This window comes from Acinonyx jubatus, chromosome E1, assembly GCF_027475565.1.
Source record: "Acinonyx jubatus isolate Ajub_Pintada_27869175 chromosome E1, VMU_Ajub_asm_v1.0, whole genome shotgun sequence".
NCBI lineage: Eukaryota > Metazoa > Chordata > Mammalia > Carnivora > Felidae > Acinonyx > Acinonyx jubatus.
In genome coordinates this window covers 764,385-782,351 of record NC_069397.1, presented here as the reverse complement: position 1 = coordinate 782,351, position 17,967 = coordinate 764,385, and the positions used below count along the sequence as shown (strand labels likewise).

At 59.9% G+C, this 17,967-nt stretch overlaps 1 protein-coding gene across 8 annotated transcripts in view; it reads right to left on the bottom strand.

The window, feature by feature from the left end:
* Positions 1-17,967, bottom strand: part of PITPNM3 (PITPNM family member 3) — a 70,172-nt gene that overhangs the window by 28,412 nt on the left and 23,793 nt on the right. For all 8 annotated transcript variants that reach the window (XR_008294366.1, XM_053212613.1, XM_053212615.1 and 5 more), the window contains one exon: positions 4,476-4,523. Coding sequence is in view for 7 of the 8 variants with exons in the window: in XM_053212613.1 (XP_053068588.1) it covers positions 4,476-4,523 (48 nt within the window). In the remaining variant the exon portion in view is untranslated. The remainder of the gene's footprint in view (positions 1-4,475; positions 4,524-17,967) is intronic.

Genomic DNA, 17,967 nt, shown 5'->3' with positions numbered 1-17,967 from the left:
AAGGCGCCGTCTGCTCCCGTCTGCGTGCGGCACGAACAGAGACACGCACAAACGGGTGTTCGTGGAGGTGTTCGGTTCCCGGGGAATCCCGCTGCCTCTGGGAGGGGCCAGGTGAGCCCACGCGTGCGTCGCGTCTGTTCCGCCAGGAATCCGACCGTCTCCCTGCGCTGCCTGCTCAGAAGAGCTTCCAGTGCCCGTGTAGCGGGCGGCGACTTTTCTCAGACAGTAATTCTGATTTCTTCCCGCTTGGGCTTCTGTGCCGCTGGGGAGGTCTGCCGCACGGCTTCCTGGGCTGTTTCCAGAAGCTCTTTTGTTCCCAGGAGAAAAGGATTTGGGGAAACAGATTCTCTCAGGCTGAAGACAGACCCCCGCCCCCACCCACGTTGGTCTCAGCCTCCCTACGAGGGCTCCGGACGGGGCCGGACCGCCGGCCGGGGCCGCAGAGCAGGACGCCGGGGACCGCCGGCTGGGGCTCCGCGGTGTGGACCGACGGTGGGGCAGGGTGCTGGGCCGCTCCCTGCGCGCCCGTGGGTTTCCCTAAGCCTGTGAACAAGATCCTTTCAGGGGACCCTCCCCCAGTCCTGTGTTGGCACAGCCTTCCTTTCCCCGCCGGGACCCTGACAGAGTCATGCACTAAATTCTAACAGCTCCACGCAAATCGTGTGCTGTGGTCCCACCTCCCCTCGGAGCTCAACCCCTGAGCCGCAGGATGGTTTTCAAACCTCTCCTCCCTCTCACCAAGGGGCCTTTGCACATTCTGCCCCCCAAGCCTGGACTCTCCTTCATGCTGCTGTGCCCAAATGTTTCCTATGAAACTTTCGTCCTTCCTGTCCTCCTCCCAAAGCAGCTGGCTTTCCTTCCCAGGGGGGTCCTCATACTTAGCTCTGTGGTCACTCCATCTGCCGTCTCCTCCACCCCCAGGCCGTGAGGTCCTTAAAGGCTGCAGCCGGGCTCATTTACGTTCCATTTTATCCCCAAAGACTATGAAGATGCTGGCACATAAAAGATGCTCGTGAAATATTTTTCAAACAGACGAGGGAACCAACAATCTGTTCCCGTCTTAGACCCTTACGAGTGTCAAAAGCCGCACGTGTCCCCAGCAAAGCGCAGACACGACACGGATAGACCCACGGGAACACACACGTATCCTCGTGAAAATGAACGCGCCGACACGTTAACATGCACACTGATGCACACACGCGCACGGGCACACGCTTACGTACACACACGAGAGCGGACACTGTCGAACAGACATTCGCGCGCACACGCGAGAGAAAAGCGCCCAAGGCGGCCGTCTGCCACCCTGAGCTCATTAAATCCGGCTAAATATAGCACGTCTGCAGCTGCGCTCAGCAAGCTGCCCACACAGGCGAGGAAAAGACACCGGTTAGTGGGAGGGAGCCGGGAGGCCAGCTGTGGGCGAGGGGCCGCGGGCACACGGGAGGGGAGCCCTGAGGTGGCGGTCCCGGCATCCGAGCGGCTCCTCTGGTCGCCGGCCCCAGGCGGTGGGACGTGAGGTCAGACCCACACACACAGTGGGGGTGGGTGGTTCTGAGCATCCACGTCTTCTCCGTCCCCTTGGGGACGTTTGTCTGACAGGTGATGGGGCCTAGGAGCGGGGTGGGGGGGTGGGGAGTCAGGACGCAGCCCTGGACAAAGCCGGGCTCGCTGGCGGCCAGGGCAGGACGGAGACCCGCGGGTCAGACGGGAGCCTGTAACGGCACTCAGTCCGGACTGCGGTCTCCGGGTCCCGGTCTGGGGACGGGAGAAAGTTCAGAGTCCCCACCGAGTGGGTGTGGGGGGGAAGGAGAGCGGCAGGGAGGGTGGCCGGGGGGCCAGAGGGCCGCGTGGAGAGTGCGGCTGGTGCGGACCATGTGTCCGGGGCCCCTGCGCCGAACTCCACGTCAGATGGCTGGACGTGCGCTGGGGGTGCTTGCTGAGCTCAGGGCAGCCGGGACCCGCAGACAGAGGAAACCAGGAGGCACGGAGAGTGCTAGAATGTCAGAGCCCACGGGGCTGCGCGGGCTCCACGTGCACGCAGGACGGCGCCTGTGGGTCGGGGGACCAGACCCTCTGTCCTCTGCCCCCAGGCAGGTCCCCCCCACACAGAAATCTGGTCCCAAATAACAGGGAAGCAGCAGGCTGCGGGCCGTGCAGCTGCGGGATGGAGTCTGAGCGGCCCAGGCCGGCCCCCTCCCCGCTCACGCCCTGGAGCCTACACAGGACACACCTCTGTGCGGGGACAACCGAGCGGCCACAGCACCGGCGGAGCGAGAAGACGGATCTCCGGAAGCCCCTCCGCCTGTCTGCCATTCTGGGAAGAAGACATTACGGTCCTCTCTCCACGAGGGAGTAAACTGAGGTTCAGAGACGCTTGGTGACCTGCCCAGAGCGTCACAGCACTGAATGAAGGAACAGGGCTTCACCCCCAGGCCTGGCTCCCTCCCAGCTCAGAGGCTGCAGCAACAGCCCCGGGGCCTCCTGAGTCCTGGTCGGGGGGCCACTCGCACCCCCCCTGCATCTGGCCCCCAGTGAGGCTGCGTAAGGCTGGCAGAAATACTGGAACGACCGTGCGCGCGGAAGAACACGGCGAACGCTGAAGTGCGTCACGAGGTCACAGGCGCCAGGCGGACCTCCGCGTCGCCAATTCTGGATCAAGAGTAAACCGCAGCCGTCAACAACCCTCACTCCACAAACACAGAGGCAGCGAAATGCTGAAATCTGCGGGCGGCACGCATGGAACAGAACCAGCAGACCCGTCGGCCGGCCGTGTGGACATCGCAGGGAGGGGTGTCACAAGGTCGTCCTTCTCACTGTCCACACTGCTGGCCGTGTACTTAGAGCCACTGGCCCCGTTGTTATTACCCTTAACTCCCCGCTGGCAAGACGACCCTCGACAGGCAGAACCACAGAGGAGCCTTCAGCAGTGGATTCTGACGTCCATAACCCTAGTTTACTCTATTTTTTGAAAAAAAATTTTAATGTTTATTTATGGGGGGGGGGGGAGGAGCACAAGTGGGGGAGGGGCAGAGACAGAGGGAGACACGGAATCCGAAGCAGGCTCCAGGAGCTGAGCTGTCAGCACAGAGCCCCACGGGGGCTCGAACTCGTGAACTGTGGGATCATGACCTGAGCCAAAGTCGGGGACGCTTAACCGACTGAGCCCCCTGGCGCCCGCACAGCCCTAGTTTAAAGACAACAACAAACAGATTTTGTGTCTCTACTAAATACCCACGTTGCTCAGCCAGGTCCAGACTGGAGCAGCGGTCTGGCCCCGGGCGGGCGGTCACTCTCCCTTTGAGGCTGGGGTCCTCCCTCCCTCCTGAGGACAGTGGCCACACCTGAGGGATGTGATGCGGGGCCTCTTGGGGGGACCGGGCAACTAATCCCTAGAGAGGACACACAAGGTGCATGGGAACGGGCCCTCCACCCGAAGACCACTAATCTCCAGCTCCGCCCTCCTCCCTCACCCCCTGAGCCAACCCTCCTCACCCAGGATGGGCTGAGGACACCCCGAAGGCCCACGCTTGTCAAACCAGCCGCCATTCCCGAGGGAGACAGCACCCAGGCTCCGGCCACGCACACCCTGGCTTCCTCCCCCTCGGGCGCAAACCTGGCGCCTCCCAGTGGCTCTTCCTCTCAGGAAATGCAAACGCATTGCTCTCTGGGTCCTCGTTCAGCCACTGAGATTAGAATCCGGGGGCACACTGGACGCACCCCGCTCCTGCTGAGCTCAGTTCCTTGCACGGTGTGAGGATGCCCTCCCCCTCCCCCTGCCCCGTGCCCCCGCGGCCTGAGCTGTGGGGTGCCCCTGACAGAGGCGCCCAGGCCTCCCGGCCCCCAGCACACATCCCCAGTGCTGGCCCCGGGCCGGGCAGACCCCCTCCTGCAGCCGAGGGATGTGCGAGCCTGAGGACGGGTGGGCAGGGCGGGCTCAGCCCCCAGGCTCCAACCACACCTCCAAGCGGCAGGAGAGAGAAGGGGGTTCTGAAGGCTCACGCCCATCACGCGCCAGACCCTCCCCGACCCCGGCCTGCTGAGAAACTCAACACTGCCGACCGCAGATGCTTGGCTGAGGCCGCCCACCAAGTCTGCCGGAGCCTCCGGGGAGGACTCCCCGATCGCGGGTCTGGCCCTGGGTCCAGGCCTGTGGGAGGAGTCTTGACCCTGGCACAGCCTCGAATGAGGGGCCTCTGACCTCAGCACCACGTCACCCGGGACACACGGCGTCAAAGGCTGGGAAGGGCCCCCCGTTCCCGTGCTCTCTCTGCCCGCACACAAGATGACACTCTGCAGGGTCCCGCCCCCACTCTGGCTCTGCCGCCCCTGAGCTGCTCGGCGGGTGGGAGCCGGGGACCCCCAGGAGCTCAGCTCACGGGCAGGGAGGGGCCCCAGGCCCGAGGAGGCTGGACCCACGGTGGAGGGGTGGGGGGGGCGGGGAGGGACAAGCCTCCTGGCAGGTCAGGGGAACTCACGCTGCTTCTCCTGGAGGGCGCTGGACGTGCACGGGGTGCTCCCATCTCCTGCGGAGAGAGAGAAGGCACATGAGCAGAGTCCCCGGCACTGTGGCCGGACTTGGGGAGGCCGCTGGTGCCCTGTCCTGTCCCTCCCGGCACTGGTGCCCTGCCCCGGCCGTGCCACTCTGGGCACTTCAGGCAGCACAAAGCACGAGCCAGGGAAAGCCAGGCCTGACCCCCCGACGGTCAGCGTGCACACCGCCAGCCCCTTTCCCGACTCCTGACCCTCATCGGCCGCTACTCCCCCCCCACGTCAGCTCAGATGTCCCCTGACCTGCGCGGGTCCATCCCCAGCCCCGCCTCAGCAAAGGCACCACCTTCTCCCTTCTCCCCCTGGGGCCCTTTCCCTCCCTCGGGCCCCTGTGGTCCCCAGGTCCTGGGGTGTCTGACTCTGAGAATTGGACCCCTCGCTGGAAGGGACGACTGTGCTGCCAGCTGGTGTCCCCACACCAAGAATGTGTTTCTCAGCCGACATTTGTGCAGTGCACGAACCGCACACCCTCCCCTCGTGCAGAATCCGCCCCTGGACTATGGAATTAGTCTTTCCCATCTGGGAACAGCTTTTTTCTGCAATCGTGAAAGTCATACAAACTCCTCACTGAAAATCTGGAAAACACCGACAGACATAAGGAAGGAAGAAAACGTCTCATAATCCCGTCACTGAGAGAGAACCCGCGATCCCCTCACGCCTGTTCTTCCGGGCTTTTCCGTGTTCCGTCTGGGCTTACGCCACCCGTCTCTGAAGTCCCACCAGCCAGACTCATCGCAAACCATCGGGAAGCACAAAACACACTCTCTGAACCGCGAGGTTGGGCGTAAGTTATTCCCCGAGTCACGAGTCCCTGTGTGAGCGAGGACAGACCCGGCCCACCGTGACCTCACCTGCTCCCGTCACTGCCGCCAGCCCCGCTCTCCTGGCATCCTGAAGCCCGGTCAAGGCGCAGGGACCCCGCACAAGGCCCCGTGGGTGCCGGCAATGCTTTGCAGGGAGGGTGGCCCCGACCCACTCCCCCCTCTGCAGGGGACGCTGGCTCTGCCCCGACCTCCCTCCCGCTGATGGGCCTGCAATGGCTCCCCTCCTCGGGGTCCCACGTGATAAGCAGGCCTCTCGGGAAAGCGGCCCCCTCCCGTCCCCACGCCCTCCGCCCGCCAAGTCCCCTTCCCCGAACGCACCCCTTTCCTGCACAGGTGAGGCCGTGCCTGGAGCCCCACCCGCCCTCCCACCACGCCTCGGTCACATCCGCCGCGTCCTCTGAGAACCGCCCCGGCCGCATCCGTGAAGGCCTCCCATTCCCACCCGAAGCCTCAGTTCTCGGACCCCTGCCCTCCGGGGTCAGCTCTGGGCCCCCAAGGGGCAGTGTCGGCAGAGGCCAGCACCCCTTCCTCGAGCCCACTGCCCAACCACGGAGGCTCAGAAAGGAAACTAAGCCTGAAGCCCCAGGAACCGGAAGGTCCCCTGAAGAACCGCCCCCCCCTCCCCCAGCCAGCACCCCCCAGCCTCTGGGGCGTCGCCTGTCAGAGCTCTACACTCGCATTTCCACCCCGCATGCTGAACGGCCCTCCTTCCAGAGTGTCTGCCTTCCCTGCTTCCAGGGCCAGGGAAGGGCACAGACGTGGCCATACCAGGGTCTGGGGAGACAGAGGCCGCGCCCAGCCTGAGAACCAAGGTTTCTCCTGAACGTGACCCTGCCCGCACATTACAGCTTCCCCAGCAGGCCCGAGTTCCCTGAACAAAAGGTGTCTGCAGCGTCCCCAAGGACCCCCGCTCTCCAAGGTGCCAAATCACTGGCACTTCCTGGGGCCCAGACGCCCGCCCCGCAGGGCTGCTTCCACGTCCGCCTCCCTCTCTGTCACCTCCCTCTCCGGGCAGGTGGTCCCAAGGTGTGTGAGGTCCCCGTGTGCAGTGGTGCCTTGGGCAGCACAGCACTGAAGTGCACCTGCACTCGGATCCCGGTCTCTCGCCTACGCTCTGCGCACCTCAGTCTCCTGACCTGCAGACTGGGGACAGCGGTACCCAGGGCAGGGCCATGGTGAGCACTGGATGCTCACAGGTGTGAAACCCTCAGCACACGGCCAGGCACACGGCGAGCACTCAGCAGGCGAGGACGAGCCAAGGTCACTGCTGTCTGGCTCCTGATGCCCCCAGCCCAGGTCGTCCCAGCTCCTGGGGCCCCCAGCCCGGATCGTACCGGCTCCTGGTGCCCCCAGCCTGGGTTGTTCTGGCTCCCGGTGCCCCCAGCCTGGGTTGTCCCGGCTCCTGGTGCCCCCAGCCTGGGTCCTCACGGCTCTCGGTGCCCCTAGCCCGGGTTATCCTGGCTCCCGGTGCCCCCAGCCCAGGTCGTCCCAGCTCCTGGTGCCCCCAGCCTGGGTCGTACTGGCTCCTGGTGCCCCCAGCCTGCGTCCCGACTCCCGGTGCCCCCAGCCTGGGTTGTTCCGGCTCCCGGTGCCCCCAGCATGGGTCCTCACGGCTCTCGGTGCCCCCAGTCCGGGTTGTCCCAGAGCCTGGGTGCAAGAGGGGGCAGACGGACAGCAGAGGCCCAGCCCTCACAGGGCACCCCGGTAGTGTGGGGAGGCAGCCAGAACCGCTTCCCAGCAGAGCCCTCAGACCCGGTGCCACAGGAGAAAACTGAAGCCTGGAGAGGCGGGGGGGGCTGGCCCCTGGGACCCAGCTGCAGCTGTATGACTGGGGCCCCAGCATAATGAAAACTCAGGGGTCCTCGTCCAAAAAGCAAGAGAAAGTGTCGTTAGCGGTCCTAAAATAAAAAGGTTCTTCCTTTTCCCTGTGCGCTCTCTACCTGTCCTGGTGGTCTGTACGCGAGGGGGTCTCCCCAACCCGGCACACCCAACCCACACCGGCCTCCCACCGCCCACCGGACCCACACACCCGACCACGGTGAGAGCAGGAATGGTGGGACATACATCTGCCCTCCACAGGCCTGCCACCCCAGCCCGGGCAGACAGGTGGCCTCTGGGCATGCTGCAACCTTCCCGTCAAAATGCACCAGGTCCCCGCATGGGGTGGGTGACGGGCTGGCTGTCCTATAGGACAGCATCCTGTCCGTGCTCAGGGCAGGGATGGCCGCTCGGCCCTGAGACACAAGCATACAGCCCCAACCCCTGCCCCACCCTGTGTCCGGGCCCCTACCGGCCGGAAAAGGAGGCAGGGCTGGGAGCCAGAAGGCAGGAGACATCCTGGGAGGCAGGGAGGGGGCCCGAGGCAGCGCCCGCCAGCCAAGCGCAAGCCGAGCCGGGACCCCATCCCATTTGGCCACACTTACAAACACAGACCCGAGGGTAAATTATTCAGAACTCACAAGTTAACCCCTAACCCAGGCCCTGCCCACAGCATAACGCCCCTGGGCGTTTCTTGGGCACCTACTGCGTGCCAGACCCCAGGGGCGGGGAGGCATCTAGTTGGGGGAGCGGCCGGATCTGATTCATCGCCGTCCCGTCCTTGCGCGAGTGAGTTAACCTAGACGGTGTAGGAGACGCTGATTTCGTTACCAGGAAGGAGGCATGACTGCTTCCGGGCAGGATTTCAGGGGCAGGAATGCCCGGGGCGGGGGTGGGGGGGGGGGCAGGGCCACTGAGGCTGGGGCCCAGAAGCAGGGGTGCGGAGCTGGAGAAGCCAGGAGGGAGGGTCACTGCAAGGGCAGTGTGCAGGAGACACGGGTCACCTGGGAGGAGGAGGGATGCCGGGCAAGGAGGCAGGGCCAGCCCCAGGGGCAGGGGGCGGGGGGGGGGGGGGGGGGGGCTCAGCTGCGCCAACTGAAAGCAGCAGCTTTACGGCTTCCCCACCCCCCACCCCACCTCCGACCCCGCTAGATCATCGAGATTCCACACCTTCGGGAGGAAGGAAACTGAGACTCAGGATAAAGTCGTTACCTCATCCTTAAGGTTTGGATCTGGTCCCTTGTGACGCCCCAGTCTGCTGAGGGCTCTTGCCGCGACCTCTGCCCCACGGGATGGCTCCGGCCGGGGTCAGGCAAGCAGACAGGGCAGGGCTGGGGTCAAGGCAGTGGAAAAGGGCCCGTCTGCCAGGGAGGCTGGGCCGCCCCATGTCTCCGCACACCCGGGGCTTCTGCCGCACACCCGGGGCTTCTGCCGTGAAGCCTCAGCCGGGCGCCTGGTGGGCTGGCTCAGCTCCCCCTTCCCTCGGAGCCACGAGGGTCAGCCGTGAGCCGGGCTTCCTGACGAGCAGGCTCCCCAGATGACAGCCACCAGGCAGATGTGCCCTGGTTCCGGGCTGCCTAATGGCACCCCACTTGGCCCCACGGCCGCACCTCAGCGGAAGCTGCCAGAAACTCCTGCAGACAGGACAGGCTGTGCAGGGGGCCGGGACGGAGGCTTGCACATCTGGGCCACATCTTCCGCGTGGGAACGCGTCCAATGCCTGCCAGTGGTTCCCCCATGATTTCCTACTTCCTGTCCCAACCCCGTCCAACAAACCGTGAGACCCCCCCCCGCCATCCTCCCCAGAGTAAGAGCAGCTCTCCCACCAAAACCTGAAAGGGGAAGGCTGGGGGCGGGGGGGAGCATTCTGGATGGCAGGGGCCTCGGGGAGGCTGGGGGGCGGGGGCATCTGGGACAGCGGGGGCCTCGGGGAGGCTGGGGAGCATCGGGACAGCGGGGGCCTTGGGGAGGCTGGGGGGGGAGCACTCTGGATGGCGGGGGCCTCGGGGAGGCTGGGGGGGGGCCATCCGGGACAGCGGGGGTCTCGGGGAGGCTGGGCGGGAGCATTCTGGATGGCAGGGGCCTCGGGGAGGCTGGGGGGGGGGGGCATCTGGGACAGCGGGGGCCTCGGGGAGGCTGGGGGAGCATCGGGACAGCGGGGGCCTTGGGGAGGCTGGGGGGGGAGCATTCTGGATGGCGGGGGCCTCGGGGAGGCTGGGGGGGGGCATTCAGGATGGCGGGGCCTCTGGGAGGAGGAAGATGTTAGGAAATCCCCTCCCGAAGAGCCAGAGGGGGCCTGGCAGACCCCACGGTGGGGGGGTTGGGGGGCGGCAGCTGGGGTGCGGGGCTTGCCTGGTAACGGGGCTCCGAAGCCGACAGCCCTCCTGCCCATCTCCTGTTCTGGTGCTCCCACCAAGCTGCAGGCTCAAGGTGCCCTCTCACCCAGCCCGCTGCACCCCTGCACACATTCCCAGGCCCTCCTATCATCTTCTCGTTGACTTCCAGAATAATTTTTCTAGAAGGTGGCTCTGGATTAAATAACTCCACGGATCCCCAGCCGCCACCCCCAACACTGGTTAGCTTGCCATTCCAAGCCTTCGGCACCAGGGTCCCCTCCGGCCTCTTTCAGACCTCCTCACCCCCTCTCCCCACCCCCTCTCCAGCCCCCAGCCCAGCACCTTGTAGCCTGACTTCAGGCAACAAGAACCCATGTGCTTCTCCAGACTTCCTTGCTTCTCACACGCCCTCTGCATCTTTGCACATGCGGATCCCGCCCACGGCGCCCTAACGGGTCTGTCCAGAGCCCAGCAAGGCCTCCTGGGCCTGCGTTTCCCTGCTCACGCTCCGTGTCTCTCCGACCCCAATGTCCTGTGCTCCCCCTCTTGTAGGCTGTCACCTCACTGGACTGTGCCTGCCCTGCCCCAGCCTGGAGCCGTTTCTGAGCCATCGGTGTGTCCCCAGGGCTGACCAGCAGAATTCGTGAGCCCAGTGCACAGTGGGGGTGGGGGGGGGGAGGCACGAATGTGGGGAGCCCCTCATCGCTGCAGGTGCAGACGGGTAGTTAGAGCACGCACCCTCGAAGGCAGGGCTGCAGGCAGCCGGCAGGCCGGCACCACCAGCGACGGCCCAGCCCCACGGTGCGGCCAGTTAGAGCCACACTAGGGCAAGGAGGTGGCCTGGGGGAGGCTGGGCTTCCGGAAGGCCTGCTGAGAAAGTGCTGGGCGGTCAGCCTGCAGCCCCCCAGAGGCTCTGTCTAGAGCACAGGCGAGCAGGAGAGGCGGGAGTGAGGGCTGGAAGTGAGACATACCAGAGTGGAAGTCAGCCGTGGGACGGATCTGACAGTCCCTCGTGGAAGCCGGCCCGGGGCTGCTTGACTCCTACGGCGATGGTGAACTTACTATCCCCAGACAATGACAGCTGCTGGAGGGGGTGGGGAAAGCCACACCGATGGGCCTTCATGCCAGGCGGGGGTCCGCCCTTCATTCCGCAGACAAGGGAAACCCGCTGCCAACCTCACCGCAGGGCCACGTTACCGGGTCCACATCTCAGAAGCATCAGGGTCCGGCTGAATACAGTGAGCTCACTGCGTGATCCGGGCCCTTCCTCCCGCCCCAAATCCCTAGAAAACGGCGCTAAATATTTCTCTGCCAGTTGGTCTTTGGCAGTATCGTAAGGTAAGAAGGGGCGTCCTTCGCAGACCTGAAACCATCAGGCATCTGCGAAAGGTGAACGGCAGAGAGAACCCACGGAGCGGGGCAGGGCCGGCTACCGAGCGCGAGGCCCTCCTAGGGAGGTCTGTGTGACTGCGAAGGTCTAACCAATGTCCGTAAAGCTGCCAGAGCAGAGAGGAGGCCACAACCTCAATCTTGCAAAGGAACGTCTGTGGCCAGAGGACAGGCCAGTGCGGGGGCGGAGAGCGGGCTCCTGGATGGAAAACAGGGGAGCAAAGGAAGCGGTATAATGGCCTGGGCGTGCGTGGGCGCCCCCCCCCCCCCCGAACACCCGCTGTGCCAAGCAGAGGCATCTGCCCCGGGTGTGGGAAGGGCTGAATGTTGGAGGCACGGGACAGCCCAGGAAGCTGAAAACACCAAGAAGAATAAGCCAGAAGCTCTGTCACCCTCCCCAATAATTAGATGGCAGCCGTTTGCGAAAACTAGACGCATCACATCACCCAGAGACAGGCTAAGGGGGAAGGGCAGATACAAAGCGGGGTACACGGTCAACTTCACTCAATATTGGAGGAAAACTAAGTGTGGAAAAAAAGAGGCCAAACTCAGTGACTGAGGGAGGGGAAATCCAGGAAAATGGATCTGTGGGCCTCTCGCCAGTTACTGGCCTAATAGCCAATGGCTGTCAGAGGTCAGCAAGCACCCGAAGGATCTAAAAGGGTAGTTAAATCACGGATTCACCGAGTCTGGGCCGGGCTCCAAAATTCACACTTCTGACCACTTTCCGAGCGGTCCAGGGACCACTCTTTGAGAACCACATCACCTAGACAAAGGCATCAGCTGGAGTCCAGGAGGAACTATGGGAAAACAGCCCTCTGCAAAGTTGAAGTAGGAGAAGCCGGTCGGGACACCTGTGCAGAGACCGCTTCCCTCCTGTCAGTAAGAATGTGGCCTTGGTGACACTCCCTGTGTTTCTAAAACAAGTTTGTCCCTTAAGCGACAGCTCATAGCCTGTTAGTGTAAATTATTCTGAAAGACACGTGTAAACCCCGAGCATAGGAGATTAACAACTGTGGCAAGGACTGAGTGGAATCTCTCCAAGGAGCGCCAAGTTGTTCAACAAACGGAAACCCACCGCAGTAACAGAAAAAGGACAAAACCCACACAATCATCTCAACAGATGCGCAAAAGGCATTTGGCAAAATCTGACACCTTTTCGTGATAAAAGCACTGATCAAACCCAGAATAGGAGGGAACTTCCCTGACCAGATAAATGACAACTCCAAAAAAACCCCAAAGACAAAAACAAAACAAAACACAACCAGCTAACAAAATATTTAATGGCGAAAGATTGAAAACTCTCCTGAAGATCGGGAACAAAATGTCAGCTCTCAGCATTTCTGTTCGGTATTATACTAGAGATTCTAGCCAGGGATGCCAGGCAAGAAAAGGAAATAAAAAGGCATCCAGGTTGGAAAGGAAGAAGGAAAACTACCCGTTGGGAGTTGATATGATCTTGTGCGTAGAAAATCCTAATGGGGCACCTGGGTGGCTCAGTCGGTTAAGCCTCCGACTTCAGCTCAAGTCACGATCTCACAGTCCGTGAGTTCGAGCCCCGCGTCGGGCTCTGTGCTGATGGCTCGGAGCCTGGAGCCTGCTTCGGATTGTGGGTCTCCCTCTCTCTCTGCCCCTCCCCCGCTCACGCTCTGTCTCCCTCTCTCTCCCTCTCTCTCTCTCAAAAATAAATAAGACATTAAAATTTTTTTTCAAATAGATAAAATGACAATGAATTCAAAGTGGATCAAAGACCTAAATGTAGAGCTAAAATTATAAAACTCTTCAGGGAAAACAAAGGGTAAACCTTCATGACTTCACATGAACAGGTGGTTTCTTACATATGACCTCAAATGCAGAAACAATAAGAGCAAAAATAGACAAATCGGGCTTCATCAGAATTTCAGAACTTGGCGCTCCAAAGGGTATTATCAAAAAAAGTGAAAAGACGCCCCAAAGAATGGGAGAAAGTAATGGAAAATCATGTAACTGACAAGAGCCTAGCGTCCACAATATGTAAAGAACACTCACAACTCAACAAGAGACAAACAACCTGATTTTAAAATGGGCAAAGCATCTGAATAGACATTTCTCCGAATGATGATGAACAATGACCACCAAGCACACGAACACGTGCTCACCATCATCAGCCATTAGGGAAATGCCAACCCAAACCATAGTCATACACCCGCTCGCAAGGCTATTCGCAAACAACAGACAACAACAAGCGTTGGCAAGAGCGTGGGGAAGTCTGAACTCTGGGAAGGTGATGTGGTGAGTCCCCAGCAATCCCACTCCTGGGTTGTGCCCAAGAGAACAGGAAGTATGTCCTCAAAACCCTGTACATGCTGACAGAATGGGAAAGATATTTGCAAATGACATAGAGGTTAAGGGTTAGCATCCAAAATCTATAAGGAACTTATCAAACTCAACACCCCAAAAACATACTTCTTCGGGTGAAGAAATGGGCAGAAGACATGAGTAGACACTTCTCCAAAGAAGACATCCGGATGGCCAACAGGCACATGAAAGGATGCTCAACGTCGCTCCTCATCAGGGAAATACAAATCAAAACCACACTCAGATATCACCTCACGCCAGTCAGAGTGGCCAAAATGAACAAATCAGGAGACTATAGATGCTGGAGAGGATGTGGAGACACGGGGACCCTCTTGCACTGTTGGTGGGAATGCAAACTGGTGCAGCCGCTCTGGAAAACAGTGTGGAGGTTCCTCAAAAAATTAAAAATAGATCTACCCTAAGACCCAGCAATAGCACTGCTAGGAACTTACCCAAAGGATACAGGAGTGCTGATGCATAGGGGCACTTGTACCCCAATGTTTATAGCAGCACTCTCAACAATAGCCCAATTATGGAAAGAGCCTAAATGTCCATCAACTGATGAATGGATAAAGAAGATGTGGTTTATATACACAATAGAATACTACTTGGCAATAAGAAAGAAGGAAATCCTGCCATTTGCAGCAACGGGGATGGAACTGGAGGGCATCACGCTAAGTGAAATAAGTCAGGCAGAGAAAGGTACCGAATGTTTTCACTCATATGAGTGAAACTTGAGAAACTGAACAGAAGACCATGGGGGAAGGGAAGGGGGAAAAATAGTTTCAGACAGACAAGGAGGGAGGCAAACCCTAAGAGACTCTTAAATACAGAGAACAAACTGAGGGTTGATGGGGGGAGGGGACGTGGGGGATGGGCACCGAGGAGGGCACTTGTTGGGACGAGCGCTGGGTGTTGCCCGTAAGCGATGAATCACAGGAATCTGCTCCTGAAGCCAAGACTACCCTGTGCACACTGTACGTTAGCTCATTTGACAATAAATTAATTTAAAAAAACCAAACCTGTACGTAAACACTTAGAGCACCGTGACTCATAACAGCAAGAAAGTGGAAACAGCCCAAAGGTCCAGCTGACGGACAGATGGACAGTATGTGCAACAGCCATACGGGGGCCTATTATCCAAGCGTGGAATGCAATGAAATTCTGGTTCATGCCACGGCACGTCTGAGCCTCAAAAACGTGATGCCAAGGCAGACCTCAATACCAACGGCCACATACCGTCGGGTTCCATTTCTACGCAATTCCGTGTTTGAGGAGAGGTAAACGGTGGGTGACTGCTGACAGGTTAGGAGGTGTCTTTCCGGGGAGAAGAAAATGTTCTGGAACCAGGTAGCTGCTCAACTTTGTGCATCTACAAGATATACAGAGACTGCTGAAGTATACACTTGAAGAGGGTGGATTGTCTGGTATGTGAATTATGTCCCGATTAAAAAACAAAACAAAACAAAACTTGGCAAGACCCGCTTTACTTGGACAACGTCAACGGCAGCTCTGTGCTTCCTGAGATCACTGGAAACACACCAGTTCCTGTTCTGTGCCATAACCTCACTTAGGGATCTTTGGCTAATTAGCCCAAACTCAAGTGTGTGGGGGCCGTTTGCATCCACTTCTAGCCCACCAGGAGACTCCGAACTTAAAAAGCACAGGGAGGAGGGAGGCTGTGAAAAGCACAGAATGAGTCCACGGCACCCATGGACAGTACAGGTTGTAGCGGTATCTGGAAAACAACCAAACAAAAAAAAAACCAACAGAGCGCGTGAAAACGAAGACAGGATTGCTTTAACAAAAAAAAAAAAAAACAAACTCCACAGAAGAGCTGACCAGAGGGATGGCAACAGCAGAAGAGAAACTGGTCTGGCGAGCTACTGATCGTGTTAGAGCCAAGGAAAGTTTCCAGAGCCCAGCAGGGACCAAGAAATAAGAACGGGGCCAGACAAGGTGAGACACGGGTCCAGCATCCGTCTAATGCAAGCTTTAGAAGGGGTATCAGAGAGAGAGAGAAACACTTGAGGGGCACCTGGGTGGCTCAGTTGGTTGAGCATCTGACTCTTGATTCCGGCTCCAGTCATGATCTCAGGGTTCGTGGGACCGAGCCCCACGCTGGGCTCTGCGCTGACAACACAGGGCCTGCTTGGGATTCTCATTCTCTCTCTCTCTCTCTGCCCCTTCCCTGTTCATGCTCTGTCTCTCTCAAAATAAACAAACATTGAAAAAAAATTTGAAAAAATAAGTTGTGTGTATATACGTGTATACATACACATAAATATGTATGTGTTTGAATATGTTTCCATGAATATTTTATATATCATATACAGACGTTGATACATCATATCATGTATCACACGTTCACACGCTAAACGTTTTATATTATATGCACATGCATGCACATATACTGTATATTCACACACATATACAACAGATACTTACATAATTACACAAAATGTAAATCTATACACGTGTATATGCTGGACCAAATTCACCAACAAAATGCAAACCTGTAACCGAGCTCAAGGTGAAGAAGGGTTAATACACAAGTACCAGAACCAACAAGGGGAATACAACCCAGGGGAGAAAGCAGAGGGGCCCACGGAACGTGGAAGATTCCGTGGCGGATGGAGGCTGCAGGACCAGTGGCTGGAAACCACACCGTCACCCCGACAGCGTGGCCCCAGCCCGTGGAAGGCGAGGCGCTAAAGTGAAGTCCCCGTAGGGCAGGGGTCCCTGAGGTCTGCTCCGTCCATGATGGGACTTCAAAGCAAACCCACTCCTTTGGAGGAACAACAAAGGCACCGCCCCCGGACGGTGGGAGGCAGCCTTCTCCTGAAGTGCCCCCGGAGCCTCCCTCCTGAGGCCCTGAGCTCAGCCTCCTCCTGCACGGTCACAGTCACGGAGGCCGGGACCCCGCTCTTCCTCGGCCGTGAGCCCCTCCAAGCACTGTGCCCACACCACGCCCCGGGGAAGCCCCTGTCGTGGCTGATAACGGTCGGTGAGTGGAAGGATCCCTCTGTCCTGCGGAGGAATCACACCATGAATCCCCAGGGGATGGGGACATGGCTGGTTTCCTCTTCCTCGCCTGCCCTGCCCCCTCCTGCTCGCCCCGGGGGGTGGGGGGGGGGCAGGCACTGCCTTAATGCACCTCTCCCCGGTGAGCAGGTGAGCGCCTATGGCTGTTTGCCAGAATGGGACCTGTCCCCGCACCACAACCACCTGTCGCTGAGAGCGCTTAGCCAACCACCGGCTCACTCGGTCCTCCCGACTTGGGTAGAAGCCTCACTCTGCCCACCGTGAACCTGCCCAGCCGTGAAGCCACGTCCAAGCCCAGACCACGCAGAGTGTAGCTTCGGGCCCTGTGTCCCTCTCTCTCCGCTTGCCTCCCTGTGCCTGCCCCTCTCCCTGCCTTTCCTCACCCCTCCCCGGCTCACACTGGGCTGAGTCACGCTCTCTGACTGCAAGCGGGCCGGCCTGGGAGAGGATGGCCAGATGGGTCATGACTAAGATCTGGGTTTGTCTTCACGGCTACAGAGAACCTGTGACCCCTTCTGGGCCCCTCCAGGGCTTGGGGCGAAGGAAAGAGCAGACAAATGCACGGCTGTGTCCATGGGGAAGTCGTTTCTGAACTGGCCCGGGGGACCAGACTCGAGCAGTGGCCTGAGGGCCTTTCCTTGAAGCCTCTGGGTTTCCTGAACCTGACCACCTTGCAGAGGCCCCGGACACCGCCCAGCTGGGAACCAGGACACGAGGGATGTGAGCGCGATGCTGCCACCAACTTGGAGGGCCCTGGGCAAGACACCGCTTCCCCAGGCCTTGGGTTCTGCATCTGTGAAATGAACAGCCACCCCTGGCGTGTCCAGCACTGTGGCACGGGGACAGCACCGAGCCAAGGGGGCGGGGAAGGGGCTCAAGGAAAGTGGCTACAGACAAAGCACCAGCACCAACACGGCCTCTGGAGCAGCACACGTCCGGAGAGGGCGGCCTGGCCCAGACCATGACTGAGGAATGACGGGGCCAGGCCACCAGGAGGAGGGGAGGTGGGTGGAGGGCTGTGTGGGACGAGGGACAGAAAACAGCAGCCCCAGGATAACAGGTGCAGACGTGAGCACCGTGGACCCAGGTGGGTTCTCGATCCGTCTCGTTCCTGAGTGACCTCAATCAAATGCAGCCCCTCTATCGTTTTGACCTTCAGCTAAGCTGCGTCCTCCACTTGTGTCTCCTAGCTTGGCCCCGTAGCTTCACTGCCAGGAACCCTTCCCTGCTCCCCTCTCCCGCCTCCCTTCCACCCCAGGCCCAGCAACCCTCAGCCCAAACCTCACCCCCTTACGTCCTGATTATACCCTGTCACCGTGTCACGGTCGGAGATCTCAGCCACGTCACCTTCACTCCTCCGTACCAAACACACATACACAGTAGGTGCTCAACAAAAAATCTGTTAGTGATGCAAAATGGCCAAATGGGCGGGATGCCTGAAGGGCCAGGCCTGCTCTGTTGATTAAGCTCCTGGTCAAGCCCTCCTCCACGAAAAGTGTCCTGGATGAATCCCCTTCCCCAGGCACTCAGCCCAAGGAAGTTACGATCCCCACGACCGCCCTGCCTGGTGCCTTCTTAAAGACTCCCAGACTAACCAGCGGACCCCCAGCCCACTCCAAGGAGCCTGGCCCCCGCCACCTGCCCCTCATAACCCATGCCCCCCGTGGTCA